The 17,183-nt window shown below is 46.8% G+C and overlaps 1 protein-coding gene across 1 annotated transcript in view; it reads right to left on the minus strand.

Moving 5' to 3' along the window:
* Positions 1–457: 457 nt before the first annotated feature.
* The window catches only part of mRpL11 (mitochondrial ribosomal protein L11), a 117,988-nt gene continuing 101,262 nt past the window's right edge, over positions 458–17,183 (minus strand). The window contains exon 5 of the mRNA XM_045736246.2: positions 458–901. Coding sequence (XP_045592202.1) covers positions 782–901 — 120 coding nt within the window. The 3' untranslated portion in view covers positions 458–781. The remainder of the gene's footprint in view (positions 902–17,183) is intronic.

Here is a 17,183-nt window from a genome sequence, read left to right on the forward strand (position 1 = left end):
AAATCAAGCAAGCACTTACAACCAGGACCTAGTGGTATGCTTGCAAAAGGTAAGAGAGTACTTCAGAAATGTCATCACTACTGTAATAATAGAAGAGGGACTCAAACTCCAAACACTAACACCTCACCTCCTCCCGCCTTTCTGTCTTCCATATGCCAACAAGAGTCCTCAATAGAGGTAAGATACCTAAGAGTATTGTATAAAATGTATGTTTTAGTTAATATATTTGAGGGTGTGGAACGGATTAAATTTATATTATTTCTTACAGGAAAATTTATTTCGGTTTTCGTACCGTCTCTGGGAATGAATTAAATTTGAAAACTGAGGTACCTCTGTATTGATGTCGTTTGCGTCATCCCGCACTCTGCTTATGTTGGTTTTATGACAAAATATACATGATCAGGTACCGAAAGTGTTAAGCCCCTGTTTCAAATAAAGTATGTAAAGAAATCTGAAATTATTTTATTTAAAATTTATTTGTACTGAACGTTGTTCACTCACATGCAGATATTTATGTACAATAACAAACAATAATCACAATTTAAATTGTTGAAAATAATGAATTGGTTACCCTAAATGACATGGCATCATATCAAAGGACCAATATACTAAGATAAGATTTAAGCTACGATACATTTATTAGAATTTGCATAAATTAAATTAAGCTTGGTTATATGTACACATGAAATGAAAGATTAGAAAAGGACCAAAACACAGAAATGCAGTAATGTTAGACTAATAACTTTATATTTACTTCATATAACAGCTTTACATATAGTAGCTATTTTCTGAGTAATTTAGCTTCTTTTAACTCTTTTAATTCCTTTAGCTGTTCCTCAACAACTTCTATGCGTTCCTTAAGAAACTCTCCATATTCTTTAGGATCCAAGTCTCGCACAACCTGAAAATATGATGCTAATATAGTACAGGTCATATCATCCCAGGTTTCTGATGGAGACAAAATATAATTTAATAACATAAATGCAGCAAATGTTTGTAGCAGATAGTAAACAATGCATTATGCATTACCATTAACCACTTAACTGTGCCAACCGAGTATTCTCGGTCGGCGGGAAACTGCGACAACCAAGAAAACTCTTTTTGATTTTTCCGTACCCATTCTAAATGTGTAAAAGGTTGGTTGTGTACGAAATGGACTCTTAAGACCTCCAGTGAGAGGCAGCCATCTTGGAAAAAATACCCAGAATGCCATAGGGCTGCTGGCTGGGATAGTTCTAAGTGAGCAACCATGGGTGGCACACGCGCCTCTGGCTCCCAAACACCTGTCTGACGCTTTGTTGAAAGATAATGCTCTGTCGGTGAAATTCAAACTTAATTGTTTGAAGAACATAAGGGTCATAATATTGGTGAAGCTAGGCGCAATAAGAACCTAACACAAAGTAAGTAATTATCAAAAGAAGGCACCAAACCGGGAAGGCTATGTAGCACCATCAAATGTGCGGAATAATCAGAGGGCACTAAATATCACCAAGGATGCCAATACGAGAACAAAAGCGCATAAGGCGAACGATATCAAAAGTATCCGAGTCACCAAGAATTCTATTGAGGGAAAGGTAACCACGAGGGGGCAGTCGGAAAGCAAGACACACGCTCGTCCTGGAAGTCAGGACATTCAAGGACATGCACGACCGTAAGAAGGACAATGCAATTAGGACAATAAGGAGCAGGGCAGCGCTCCATCAAGTGACCATGGGTTAAGCGAGTATGGCCAATACACAACCTCGCCAGAGCTGTTTCCCATCGCCGGTTACGGTGGTAGGAGGACGGCCACGAGGAAACACAACATTTAAGAGTACGTAGTTTGTTACCAGTAACAGATGACCAAGAAGCCTGCCAACGGGTAAGGATGGAGGAATGGATAACCGGGTAATAGTCGGAATATGGAATACCTTTACGAAAGATGGGACAAGAGCGGACAGCTTCCTTGGCGGCAGCATCCGCACGCTCATTTAAAGACACACCAATATGGCTGGGAACCCAACAAAACTCAACTGACTTAAATTTACTGTGAACAAGACACAGCCAATGCTGGATCTCGACAACTATTGGATGAACCGGAATAAAGGACCAGAGAGCCATGAGGGCACTACGAGAGTCAACAACAACTACAGAGGAAGACTGACAACAAGAAAGCAGGAGACGGAGAGCATAGAGAATAGCATAAAGCTCCGCTGTAAAGATGCTAGTCTCCGGAGGTAAGCGACACATATAAGTGCGATCAGGAAAAACAACAGAGTAGCCAACACCGTCCGCAGACTTAGACCCATCGGTGAAGACAGAAACGGAGCGAGAGTGAGAAGAAAAGTGCTTGAGGAAAAGGCGCTTTAGAACCGTAGAAGGGGTAAAAGCTTTAGTGATGCAGGTCAAGGACATACAAAACTGCGGAAGGGGGACTCTCCATGGGGGCAAAGATGGAACAACACGAGGAGAAACATTAGAAACACGAACGGAAAGAGAATCCTGTAAGCGAGATAACCGGACAGAAAGAGGGAGGTGGTGAAGAGGAACAGGAACCGCAGGAGGGGTAAAAGTTAAAGCACAACAGAGGCGAGAGAAAGGATGTTGTAAGGACCGCGCAAGATAGCGAAGACAGTAGCGATCACGGCGGTCCTGGAGAGACAGGAAGCCAGTGTCAACATACAAGCTAAGGACGGGAGTCGAACGAAAGGCACCAGAACTGAGGCGCAACCCAGTATAGTGCAAAGCATCAAGACGGCAAAGAGTAGAAGGAAAAGCAGACGAGTAAGCAGGGCAACCATAATCGAGCTTAGACAGAACAAGAGAGGAATGTAAAGCAAGGAGAGTGTGCCTATTCGCTCCTCAAGAAGTATGGGACAATACCCGAAGGAGGGCAAGGGCCTTAGAGCACTCAACACGGAGGTAAGAGATATGGGGAGTCAAAGACAAACGAGTGTCAAAGAATAACCCCAAAAGCTTCGCGGAATCTTTGTACTCAAGGGGATGACCATAAAGTGACAAAGAGGGACGAAGAACGACCCGTTTCCGAGTAAAAGTCATGGCACAAGTCTTAGTAGTAGAGAACTTGCAGCCATGATCGGTGGCCCAAGATGACACGGCATCAATCACAAGTTGAAGCCGGCGTTAAAGGAGAGGCAAATCCTGACAGCAAACAGTAAGATCATCAACATAGAGAGAGGAGAAGACACCTGAAGGAAGAGAGGAAAGAAGACCATTGAGGGCAACCAGAAAAAGAGTAGTGCTCAGAACACTACTCTGGGGCATACTTTCGTATTGCTGAAAAGAGGCAGAGAGAGAGCTGTATCAAGCCTCACCCGAAAGGAACGACGAAAGAGGAAGCTGTGGAGAAAGAGAGGGAGAGGACCACGAAGGCCAAAAGAATGAAGCTGGGATAGAATATGATATCGCCAAGTGGTGTCGTAAGCCTTTTCCAGGTCAAAAAGGACGGCAACAATGGAGGTCTTCGCAACAGAAGCAGTACGAATATAGACCTCCAAGTTGACCAGGACATCTATTGTGCTGCGGCACTTGCGGAAACCAAATTGAGAAGGGGAGAGGAGGTGATGGTGTTCCAGGAACCACATCAGACAAACGTTAACCATACGTTCAAAGAGTTTGCAGACACAACTTGTGAGGGCAATAGGGCGAAAGTCCTTAGGGGATGTTCCCAGAGACCCTGGTTTGTGAACAGGGAGGACAACAGCATCGAGCCAGTCCTCAGGGACTAACGACGACTCCCAGATCCGATTATACAGATTCAGTAAATACTGAGACGTGCACGGAGGGTGTTACGACCCTGGGTTCTCCAGTGGAAACCAGAGGTCAAAATTGAGCTATTAAACTTTCTAGTAGTACAGTTGAGTGCATCTCGAACGGCAATTGTTTGTATTTTCCCTGCCAGACGTAAGACTATTATTGTTTCTCAAAGAGCATTTAAAGACTGAGCTGGGGGTTGATTATTAAATAATAACATAGGCACCAACTTTGCTTACTAATACTTTCTAATCATTCATAAAGTAACAATACGTTGCATAGGGGAAGATCTTTAATGTGCTTAGCTGCACGATCAATTAGGCTCCTTCCGGCACTACGACATGAGGGAGGCCAGCTGGTTGCTAGGAGCTCTCTCTTCCTTGGCTGGTGTTCGTGCGGACAAGACCTACTCTGTGGCTGCACCCCTACTCTTCTCCCTTCTCCTCTTACTTATTTCCCTTACCTGAAGTTCCTGTATCCTTAAGTTAAGTACGGGGCATTATTAAGTGTACCTACTCTGGTAGTAACGATTGGTGAGACCTGGGGGTAGTATTTGCCAGTGTTTTGGGTACCCCTAAGTGTTGTGTTTTGTATTAGGGTCCCACGTGGTTTCCCTACCCTAAGCTGCATCCAGCTTCAGTGCTTATCCAGTAGTACTTTACCCTAGCTTGTTATTAGTGTAAACCTTGTATCCTGCCTAGGTGGACCAAGGCTTTTAATGTAAGATAGTGTGGTAAAGTTATTATTATTATTGTTATTGGTGTGAGTGTATATGGGGGGTTGTTAAGGGGTTAATAAATAAGTACATGAATTACAGAGTATCCCTTCTTCCTATGTGGGAGCGCATTGATCAACCCTTAGACTAACATATATGGTCTAGTAGCAAGTTATTACTACTGTGGATAGTTTATTTTGGGGGCCGGGCCTTTTAGCTCTCCCATATTTGATACTCTTGTCTTCTAACTACCCTTACCCCTTAATAGTACCAGTACCCCATAGAAGCCCCACACATATAATTATAACAAGTGGTTGGCCAGTCCGGGAGGAACATTATAAGTGTAAAAAAATTAGATTCTTGAGTGCCAAAATTAAAATTTTTTGTTTTCCGCAGAACGGTTGTGTGCTAGCCTAGGGTCCAGCTCATCTAGCAAAGGACATTCTTGCACTGACTGGACACCCAGCTGGATCCCTTCACGATTAAGGTTAGTGTGGCCTTGTGTTAGGGGCCGTGCAAATTTTTGTTTTTTTTCCAATTTTTATTTTTTAATTTTTTTTCTTTGGCTGGAAGCTAAAATTATTAGTGATGGCTTCTGAAATGCAGAGACTGGCAAGCGAGCCTTCAGTGGTAGAGATAAAGAAACTTAAAAAGTCTAATTTAGTATTGTTAGGCCAGGAATTTGGCCTAGAATTAAATGACGCGGATAAAAAGTGGACTTTGGTGAATGAAATATTACAACATTGTATTGATGAAGAACTATTGGCAAGTGATACACCTTTATGCCAGCCTAGCCAAGCAGAAAGTGCAACTCATAGGGATAGAGAATTAGCTTTAGAGTTAGCAAAAATAAAATTAGAGGAGCAAAGACTCAAAACCGAGGAGGCTAGAATTAGAGCGAATGCCACTGGACCTCCACCTGCCGGGGATTCAAACCCCAGGCATTATGAGAAAAAGCATAATTTGCCTGAATTTTCCGAGTCAGACCCTGAAAGGTTTTTCAACCATTTTCAGAGATTGGCCATGTCCATGAACTGGCCAAAGGAAGAGTGGGTGAAAATCCTACAGGGAAGACTTAGGGGTAAAGCACAAGATATTTTTATAAACATGCCTGACGAGTGTTTCGAATATGATAAAGTCAGGGAATGTATTTTGCGGGCATATGAAATTACTCCTGAAGCTCACCGCCAAGTTTATCGTAACCTTAGGCCTACTCACAACCAACCGCTCACTGAATTTGTGAATGATCAAATTCGATTGTTTGATAGATGGATTCGCTCGGCGAAAGCCGAAACATACGAGGCTCTCAGGAACTTAATTTTAATGGAGCATTTTATAGATATTATGCCAGAGAATGTTTCACAGTACATTAAAGGAAGGATAGAGTTAAATTCTAAAATAGGGGATTTGGCCAAGTTGGCAGAAAACTACCAATTGGCGGGCAAAAGGCCCAATAAAAATAATTATACCCCACAGAGTAGCAAAACTTATACCCACAGCCAGTCCAGACCAGCTCATTCTAACCCTTTACCTAATGCACCTTCTGTTTCAGACATAACTAACCCTGTTAAAGTGTCTAGCCCCACGGCACCTAAGGGTGAACCGAAGGGTAATTCTGTTAGTAATGTCTTTTCTCCCCGACGTTTTTGTGGTCACTGTAATCGTCCAAACCACACTATTAGCCGTTGTTGGCAACTGTACCCGGAAAAAAGACCCAATGCTCTAGTTGTGACACAGGGCTTGAGGCCTTCGGAAGGATTAGGGAGTAAGACCTCCAACCCACAGTGGTTGGACTTGCTTACCCCATTCTTATCGAAAGGGAGACTACTTTTGTCTGAGGGTTCTTCCTAGAAGGACGTGGTGATCTTCCGAGACACCGGTGCCATCCAGACTTTAATTTTAGAGAGTGCGTTGCAAGGTGCCAACACTCTCGACACTGGAGAGGTGGTACTGGTCGAGGGTGTCACTAGTGATACTCGAGCAGTACCCCTCCATAAGGTTACCCTGGAATCTGATTTCCACAAGGGTGTTTGTACAGTCGGAGTCACTTCATACCTACCTTTCCCTAATGTTGATGTAATAGTTGGTAATGATTTAGCAGGGGATAAGGTAGGGGACTCCAGACTGCCTATTATGTTGCCTACCCCTAAGGTTTGCCTGGATCCACCCGCCGCAGAGGATAATGTTGTGTACCCTGCGTGCGCGGTGACCAGGTCTATGGGACTTAAATGTAAGGGCAGCTCTGTGCTTGCCAAGGTGGTAAATCCCGAGGTCACGAGGAGCTTTCCGAGTGGTGAAAACCAAGTGGACCTTGCGGACACATTCATGGCCCGACTCGATGACGTGGCCGAGGACATTGTGGAGAGCCTGCCACCGCCATCTACCGAGAGTAGTGGGGAGGTGGAGAACACTGTTGAGCCTCGGCCAATGGCATCTGACCAAGGCCTAGATGTCTCCTTGAGTGAGTTACAGAAAGCTGACCCCACTCTTGCAGATTGTCATGAAACAGCCGTCTCTATGGAGGAAATTGTAGACGCAGCAACTGGGTACTACTACAATGATCGGATTTTGATGAGAAAATGGAGACCACAGAGTGCTCCCTTGTCAAATGAGTGGGAGGTAGTCCACCAGGTTATGTTGCCGACCTGCTATAGAGAAAGAGTTTTGGCAGCTGCTCATGATGATCCTATGGGGGGACATCAAGGTATAAATATTACGTATCACAAAATTTTAAAGTATTTTTTCTGGCCCAAGCTGAAAAGCGATGTGGCAAAATTTTGTAATGCGTGTATTGTTTGTCAACTGGTTGGGAAACCAAACCAGACTCCACCTAAAGCTCCTCTAAGGCCTATTGTCGTGCCAGAAGAACCATTTTCTCATGTGGTAATGGACTGTGTTGGACCATTACCTAGAACTAAGTCTGGTAATATTTACCTAATCACGATGATGTGTATCACTACTCGTTACCCAGAGGCTTTTGCTGTAAGGAACATCCGAGCAAAAACTGTTGTTGCTCGTATGTTGCAATTTTTTTCCACTTTTGGACTGCCTCGGGTCGTGCAAACTGACAATGGTACTAATTTTAAGTCTGATGTTTTCGAGCAATTTTGTAAGGAACATGGAATAACTCATAAGGTTTCCAGCCCATACAATCCACAGAGTCAGGGGGTAATTGAACGTTTCCATCTAACTCTGAAGCAGATGTTGAAGACATCGTGCGAGAGTTCCCACACCTTCTGGGATGAGAATTTACCGTATGTTTTGTTTGCGGCTAGAGAGGGATTACAAAGTTCACTGGGCTGTTCTCCTTTTGAGTTAGTCTTTGGCCATAAAGTTCGTGGACCCATGCAAATGTTACAGGAGAATCTGTTAGGGAACGTAACGTTAACCGAAGGTTCGGCTTTCTTTGCACAACACCACCAGAGACTCAAGGACTGCAAGGCGGCTGCATTTAAGTATCTTGGCAAGGCCCAAGAAAAGATGAAAGAACGCAACGATGCTAAATCTAAGTTACGGGTATTTCAGCCTGGTGACCCTGTCCTGGTATTAAAGCCTCGACTAGGGAACACTATGTCCCACAAGTACGAAGGCCCCTACATAGTGACAGAAAAGACTGGGGACCTCACGTACAAAGTGAGGCACTCTGACAAACGTAACCAGGTAATGCTCATACATGTAAATCGACTGAAGAAGTTCCAGGGCCCCAGGCCCATTGCACTAACCAATGTCTCCATTTCCAGTGAGAGAGGGGATGATTGTTCTGGGGACCCAACTAATCTCATTTTCAATAATTCTAGTTCTGTGAATGCTGTGGAGGAAGGACTGTCCCATTTGCAGATGGCCCAACGTGAAGAGGTGCAGTCGTTGGTTGATGAATTCTCCAGTCTGTTCGGGGAGGTCCCGACCCAGACTGATGCCATTTGCCATGATGTCGAGTTGACGGACTACACTCCCATTCGCCTTCAACCCTATCGGATGAGTCCAGAAAAGAAGGCCATCGTACGGAAGGAGGTCGACTTTTTGCTCCAGCACGGCCTCATCCGGCCGAGCCAGGGCTCTTGGTGCTCGCCCTGCCTTTTGGTCTCCAAACCAGACGGCTCCTGGCGATTATGCACCGACTATCGGCAGCTCAACAAGGTGACCATTATGGATGCCTATCCGCTGCCCCTCCTCGAGGACTGCATCGACGAGTTGGGAAATGCCAAGTACGTTTCGAAATTCGACCTCTCGAGGGGGTATTATCAAATCCCACTCACTGAACGTGCTAAACAGCTAACCGCGTTCGTGACACCCGAGGGTGTTTTTGAGTATCAAGTGTTACCGTTCGGCTTGCGTAATGCCCCTGCCACGTTCCAGTGACTCATGAACTCTCTACTCGCTAAGGTGCCAAATTGTCGGGCGTATTTAGATGATATCGTGCTGTTTGACAGTAATTGGGCTGACCACATAGCTAGGTTACGCCAGTTGTTTGCCATCTTGAAAAGGGCAAATCTTACCTTAAATGCTAAAAAGTGTCATTTTGGCCAAGGCACAGTGACGTACCTCGGTTATGAAGTGGGCCAAGGAAAAGTGTTACCTCGGCAAGATAAAATCAGTGCCATTCTGGAGTATCCAGTACTAAAGTCTAAAAAGGACGTTCAAAGATTTATCGGTATGAGTGCGTACTATCGACGTTTTTGTCAGAACTTTTCCAGTGTTGCCACTCCTCTCACAGACTTGTTGCGGAAAGCCGTTAAATTTAAGTGGTCATCAGACTGTGCAGAGGCATTTAAAAATTTGAAATTGATCTTAGCTTCCGCCCCAGTGCTTGCTAGTCCAAGGTTCGACCGACCGTTTAAAATTCATGTTGACGCGTCTGACTCGGGTGCTGGTGCAGTGTTGTTGCAAACTGGGGATGATCAGGTGGAACACCCAGTATATTATTACTCTGTGAAATTCGACAAGGCGCAACGCAATTATTCAGTGGTAGAAAAAGAGGCGTTGGCGCTAGTGTTAACATGTAAAAAGTTCGAAGTTTACCTCACAGGTAATATAGTGGAAGTGTACACGGACCATAACCCACTAGTTTTCCTGACTCAGATGAAGGGTAAGAATAAACGCATCCTCAGGTGGGCGTTGTACCTACAGGACTTCAATCTTTCCATTACCCACCTACCGGGCAGACTCAACGTGATAGCCGACGCTCTGTCCCGGTTGCCTGAATAACATTCATCTGAGCCACAGAAAGCCATTTACCAACTGTCATGCTTTAGTTATTTTTTTTTTTTAGGTTCTCCTGTGACATTAAATATTCCGTGTCCAATTTCTTTACTTCCCTGTTCTTTTATTTTTTGTGTTTTTTTTCTTTCAGAGAACGCCTTTGTATTTTTTTTTTTTTGCAGAGAAATTGTTTTTGATTGATTTTTTGTTTTTGTCATATGTTTTTTCTTTTTATTCTCTGTATACTCTTACAAAAAAATATGACTACTATTCTAGTAGTCACATTTTTTTTCCTCTGAAGGGGGGAGGAGTGTTACGACCCTGGGTTCTCCAGTGGAAACCAGAGGTCAAAATTGAGCTATTAAACTTTCTAGTAGTACAGTTGAGTGCATCTCGAACGGCAATTGTTTGTATTTTCCCTGCCAGACGTAAGACTATTATTGTTTCTCAAAGAGCATTTAAAGACTGAGCTGGGGGTTGATTATTAAATAATAACATAGGCACCAACTTTGCTTACTAATACTTTCTAATCATTCATAAAGTAACAATACGTTGCATAGGGGAAGATCTTTAATGTGCTTAGCTGCACGATCAATTAGGCTCCTTCCGGCACCACGACATGAGGGAGGCCAGCTGGTCGCTAGGAGCTCTCTCTTCTCTGGCTGGTGTTCGTGCGGACAAGACCTACTCTGTGGCTGCACCCCTACTCTTCTCCCTTCTCCTCTTACTTATTTCCCTTACCTGAAGTTCCTGTATCCTTAAGTTAAGTACGGGGCATTATTAAGTGTACCTACTCTGGTAGTAACGATTGGTGAGACCTGGGGGTAGTATTTGCCAGTGTTTTGGGTACCCCTAAGTGTTGTGTTTTGTATTAGGGCCCCATGTGGTTTCCCTACCCTAAGCTGCATCCAGCTTCAGTGCTTATCCAGTAGTACTTTACCCTAGCTTGTTATTAGTGTAAACCTTGTATCCTGCCTAAGTGGACCAAGGCTTTTAACGTAAGATAGTGTGGTAAAGTTATTATTATTATTGTTATTGGTGTGAGTGTATATGGGGGGTTGTTAAGGGGTTAATAAATAAGTACATGAATTACAGAGTATCCCTTCTTCCTATGTGGGAGCGCATTGATCAACCCTTAGACTAACATATATGGTCTAGTAGCAAGTTATTACTACTGTGGATAGTTTATTTTGGGGGCCGGGCCTTTTAGCTCTCCCATATTTGATACTCTTGTCTTCTAACTACCCTTACCCCTTAATAGTACCAGTACCCCATAGAAGCCCCACACATATATTTATAACAGAGGGAGATGGCGAAGCATCTCATAATGAATGCCATCGGAGCCCGCCGCCATAGAACCGCAGAGGGCCAAGGCAGAACGAAATACAGAGAGAAGGGATCGTTATAGGGAAGTCGAAGACGAGTGCAAAAATCGAAAGCACGAGATTCTAGGACAGGTTTACGAAGAAGAAAAGATTGGGGAAGATGAAGACCAGAGTTAACAGAAGAAAAGTGGGAACCCAGTTAGGTAGTGACCTGCAACAGGTCCGCCACAAGAGTACCACGGAGGTGAAGGACTTGTGAAACATCGGGAACGAACTTGCCCGTTATCTTGCGGATACGCTTCCAGATCTATGGCAGAGGAGTTTCAGACATATTGGTGGAGACATAAGATGCCTAACATTCATGTTTAGCCATACTGATGGTGCTATGGGCTACCGCACTCGCCTTCCAAAAGAAAAGAAAAGAATCGGCCGTCTGTCGACGGCGGTGTCTCTTCCAGGATGCACACTTACAGCGGACAGCCCGAGCACAGTCTGCATTCCACCACAGAACGCACTTTCATGGACCCTGAGGAGAAGAATGGGGAATAGAGCAGAGGGCAGCGTCGAAGACAGTGTCATGAAAAAGGAGGAGAGAGTGAGGGAGAGGCAGAAAGGAGAGATCAGAGAGCAGCAGCATTGAGGGTAAATAGGTTCCAGTCCACTTTAGCAAACTGCCACCTAGGGAAGGAGATGGGAGGGTGAAAAGAGAAAACTGAAACAAGGATGGGGAAATAGTCACTGCCATGGAGGTCATAAAGAACATGTCATGTGAAATCTAAGTAAAGAGAAGACGAGCAAAGAGAAAGATCAAGACAGGAAAGGGTTCGAGAGTCCAAATGCGTGGGCTCACCAGAATTCAGAAGAGACAGGGAAGAAGAGAGGATAAACGGCTCAAGAAGGCGACCTTGGGTGTTCGTCAGAACATCACCCCAAAGGGAATGACGACAATTGAAATCACCCAGCAGGAGCACAGACTCCGGCAAGGAGTCCAGTAGGTGTTTCAGATCAGGAAGAGAAAGCAGGACACGCGTGGGGAGAAAAATGGAACAAACGGTGTACCATTTCCCCACAAAGATACGAGCAGCAGAACAATGGAGAGGTGAAGGAAAAAGTAAGGGGACAAAGGGAACATCAGAGCGAATCAGGAAAGCAGAAGAATTAGGAGCCCCAGCAACAGCTGGGGGGGGGGGGGGGGGAGAGAGAAAGGAATAGCCACGAAAGCGACCAAGACGAGCACCAAGCATCGACTCCTGGAGACAAGACAAAAAGGGGCGAAAACCGCGAAATCAGAAGTTGGAGTTCAAGGAAATTGGCGTAATAACCTCGAACGTTCCATTGAAGAATAGACATCGACGAGAAGAGAAAGGACAACAACAGAGAACAAGGAAGAAACAAAGGCGAACGAGCAACATAGCATGTTAACACTTTCGCGCGCCCGGTGAAGGTAAAAAAAAAAGCGGTATGTGCGCGCGGCGTTTTTGTCACTTAAGCGTAAAAACAAAAATGTGTATACCCTTTTTACTCTCCTGACCTTAGTTCTCGAGCTATGTATTTCATTTTGGTACCAACGTGTTCGCAATAAAATTCTCTAGAAGAACATCAGTAAACAAAGTCACGAAACGTATAGGGATACCAGCACCAAATAAATAACTACGAAGATGACTCGCCGTAAGCGCCCAACAGCAACAAAATGTTTTTACTCTTGGGATTGTTACCACCTCCACACTTGTCCTACAGCATTAATTTTGGTATCAATGGACTCGCAATGAAATTCCCAACACGGTGATATGAATATAAACGTAGAATAATGATCGCGGCCCACCCGCAAGAGTGTGGGAAGTGGTGAAATTGTTACCCGGTATCGGTGACGGGACGACACATGTGCGATACGGCGCTTTGAAAGTTCATACTTATTTCACTGTCCTGACATTATTATTCTATGTACGTCATTCATTTTTGTGTCAATGTGTTCGCAATAGAATGTTCTATGAGCCCGTAGGTAAAAAAGATCAACAAAGCGTAAGATAGAATAGCGCCAAATATAAAACAACGCTGGAACATATCAGTGAGCGTCAAACACACACGAAATGTTTTTACTTTTGTTATGTTTGTCAAGTTTATACTTGTTGCACACAGTTATTTTTGGTTGTACATTGATCGGAATAAAATTCCCTAAACAGACATATGCATATAATACATGGTATGGGGGAAGTATTACCAGTATAAACGGCTAGAGTCAGAGTTATCTGACAAAACCGTCTCGTCAAATGGCAGTGTGCCAGACATCTCGGGTTCTGATTCGGTTACTGCTTCAGCTTGAGGTGTTGAAGTGAACAAGGGCCGCCTCACACCAGGAGTTTGCATGGCGTCAGCATAGGCAGCACCTATGTCATCATTTATGTCTGGAGCGTGCCGCAAGTGTTGAGATACTGTTGCTGTTTGAGGCCAATCTTCCGGGTCCCAGCACAATAGGGCCAAATTTGCCACCTCGTGGAACTGTAGCAATATTAGCTTTTTTTGATCAGTTGTGTTGTATTTGTACAAAACAAAGGCATTATGCAAAGCCATTTGCAGGAAATAAAACGTTATCTTTTAGGTCCACTTGTGAGTTTTCCTGGTAAAATGGTAATACTATTTGATCGAAGTGGTCCACACCTTTCATGAATTTATTGTACCATGCAGCCTAGTGGTGAGAAAGAGAGCCTCATGGCGCGCAGTTTGAAACCAACCCAAAGTAAATCGGATTAAAATTGAATTTTATACAAATATTTTTTTCAGGACATCATTTTATGTTCACATCGCGGAAGCGGGTAGGCGAAACAGGACTCCAGGCGGAGTCCTGATCCGCACAAAGTGTTAAGATCAGGGTCAGCAAAGTCAGGGTTAGGGGGCATGGGTAAACTGAGCAAAGACGGAGGGAAGGAAGCGGGAGAACAGACCAGAGGTGGACGGGCGGGGTCCGGAGGAGGAGGAAGAGGAGGAGACAACCGAGAGGAGCAGTCAAGGACAGCAGCAGGAAGAGGGAAGCGCACCTCAGCTAGAGCAGCAACCGAGAGGGAAGCGGGGGCCAAAGAAACCTCCACAGCAGGAACAGGGGGCGCAACCACTGAAATGGGACGGGAAGGAGCGATGGAGTCAATAGTAGGGGCCGAGGAAAAAAGCGAAGCCTTCTTACCCGCCGGGAAGGAGGAAGGAGAGGAGCCAGGCTTACGCTTCTGACTTAACACTTTCTCGCATCCGAGCAGACCGTGGTTGTCACCAATATTATTAATCACACCGCGGGCGTGACCCTCTCGGGAGTCACGAGAAAAAAATATTTGTATAAAATCCATTTATTATCCGATCAACTTGGGAATAGTTTACAAATGTTTGCCATGAAATTTACGTTTTTTCTAATAGCCGAACAGCTTATTAAAGAAAACGGTGTGGCAGTGAATCATCGTGGTAAAACAATTGTATTATTGACACAACGAGTATAATCGACGTAGTTTTTATATATGTTGCTGGTCGAACGCATCCTTATGTGACCTTTAATACTTATATTCTTATACAGAGCACCACTTGGTTTCCGAACTTTAGTTATCCGAAACTTCCAGTTTCCCGATTGGGGTTGGGGAGTCATGCTACCCGAACAAAGTTCGGGTAGGAAGGGGTCCACCAAGCGTCACGATGGCTTGTGGTGGTGGGTGGGCGATGGTCCAGTTTGCCCACTGTGACTTCACAGATTCACGGCCTATTATTCCTATTATTTTGAATTGCCATAAGGCTGGAATGTTCATTCTGTGCTTTTGTTTTACATATCTGCACAATCAAGAAACATCTGTGCACCATGTTGGCTCCAAATGCACGCATTGCGTCAGTGATGGCTGACTGGTGGATGGACGATGGAGCTTAGGTGGGAGGCAGTATGAATGAGGGGGGGGGGGGGGGAAATCAGTGAGAGAGGGGGGGGGAGAGAGATGCTAGGAGGGAGGGGGAGGTAGGGAGAGATGTTAGGAGGTAGGGAGAGATGCTAAGAGGGAGGGGGAGGTAGGGAGAGATGCTAGGAGGTAGGCCGGAAGGGATGGAAGTAGTGAGAATTAGGGAGGGAAAGGCAGGCTGGCAGGCACAGGCAGGCAGGCACAGGCAGGCAGGCACAGGCAGGCAGGCACAGGCAGGCAGACAGGCAGGCAGGCAGGCTAGCTTACAGGCAGGGAGTGAGTGGTAGTCACGCGGTTGAACCGCGTGACCTTGAGAGATGGGATGTAGGGGGGCGGGTGGTTTGCTGGTGGTGGGGGTGAGACCGGCTCATTCCCGAAGATAAGCCTAACACACACTACCCGTTAGCATGATGGCAGGGAGGGAGGCAGGCTGGCTGGAAAGGAAGCAGGCTGCCAGGCTGGAAAGGAGGCAGGCTGCCAGGCTGGGAAGGAGGCAGGCTGGCAGGCTGGGAAGGAGGCAGGCTGGCAGGCTGGGAAGGAGGCAGGCAGGCAGGCTGGGAAGGAGGCAGGCTGGCAGGCTGGGAAGGAGACAGGCTGGCAGGCTGGGAAGGAAGCAGGCTGGCAGGCTGGGAAGGAGGCAGGCTGGGAAGGAGGCAGGCAGGCAGGCTGGGAAGGAGGCAGGCAGGCAGGCTGGGAAGAAGGCAGGCTGGGAAGGAGGCAGGTAGGCAGGCTGGGAAGAAGGCAGGCAGGCAGGCTGGGAAGGAGGCAGGCTGGGAAGGAGGCAGGCTGGCAGGCTGGGAAGGAAGCAGGCTGGCAGGCTGGGAAGGAGGCAGGCTGGGAAGGAGGCAGGCTGGCAGGCTGGGAAGGAGGCAGGCTGGCAGGCTGGGAAGGAGGCAGGCTGGCAGGCAGGGAAGGAGGCAGGCTGGGAAGGAGGCAGGCTGGGAAGGAGGCAGGCTGGCAGGCTGGGAAGGAGACAGGCTGGCAGGCTGGGAAGGAAGCAGGCTGGCAGGCTGGGAAGGAGGCAGGCTGGGAAGGAGGCAGGCAGGCAGGCTGGGAAGGAGGCAGGCAGGCAGGCTGGGAAGAAGGCAGGCTGGGAAGGAGGCAGGCAGGCAGGCTGGGAAGAAGGCAGGCAGGCAGGCTGGGAAGGAGGCAGGCTGGGAAGGAGGCAGGCTGGCAGGCTGGGAAGGAAGCAGGCTGGGAAGGAGGCAGGCTGGGAAGGAGGCAGGCTGGCAGGCTGGGAAGGAGGCAGGCTGGCAGGCAGGGAAGGAGGCAGGCTGGCAGGCTGGGAAGGAGGCAGGCTGGGAAGGAAGCAGGCTGGGAAGGAGGCAGGCAGGCAGGCAGGCTGGGAAGGAAGCATGCTGGCAGGCTGGGAAGGAGGCAGGCTGGGAAGGAGGCAGGCTGGGAAGGAAGCAGGCTGGCAGGCTGGGAAGGAGGCAGGCTGGGAAGGAGGCAGGCTGGGAAGGAGGCAGGCTGGGAAGGAGGCAGGCTGGGAAGGAAGCAGGCTGGCAGGCTGGGAAGGAGGCAGGAAGCGATATATGGGTGTTGAAGTGAACCACGTGACCTTTGAGAGTGTGTGTGTGTGTGTATGGGTATGGGGGTGGGGGAGGTGTGTCAATGGTGGGGGGAGAGGGGGAGGTGTGTCGGTGGTGGGGGAGGGACTGGCTGACTCCGTAAGCCTAACCACACTCCACAGACCTGTGACCCAGATTTGTTTCTTAAATGTACAGTACATCATCGTATATTTTAGGCAGGATGTGCCTGCAGGTTGTCAGGATGTGCCTGCAGGCTGGCAGGATGTGCCTGCAGGCTGGCAGGATGTGCCTGCAGGCTGGCAGGATGTGCCTGCAGGCTGGCAGGATGTGCCTGCAGGCTGGCAGGCAAGCTGGCAGGCAGGCTGGCAGGATGTTCCTGCAGGCTGGCAGGATGTTCCTGCAGGCTGGCAGGATGTGCCTGCAGGCTGGCAGGATGTGCCTGCAGGCTGGCAGGATGTTTTTGCAGGCTGGCAGGATGTGCCTGCAGGCTGGCTGGCAGGATGTTCCTGCAGGCTGGCAGGAAACATCCAGAGGATGTTTGCCAGACGTGTTAATAATCAGTTAGGAACAATTAAGGACTTTTATAAAGCGGATCAGGACTTCACTTATTGATGAGTACAAACAAAACACGGTCGCATTTACGCCATGAACCTGACGATTTTTTTCCCTAGAGTTTTTTTCATAAATTTTTCGGAAAAATTTCTTTTTACATTTCTAGTTTATTTTTTCCCCTCTATTT

Source organism: Procambarus clarkii, chromosome 6, assembly GCF_040958095.1.
Source record: "Procambarus clarkii isolate CNS0578487 chromosome 6, FALCON_Pclarkii_2.0, whole genome shotgun sequence".
Taxonomy (NCBI): Eukaryota; Metazoa; Arthropoda; class Malacostraca; order Decapoda; family Cambaridae; genus Procambarus; species Procambarus clarkii.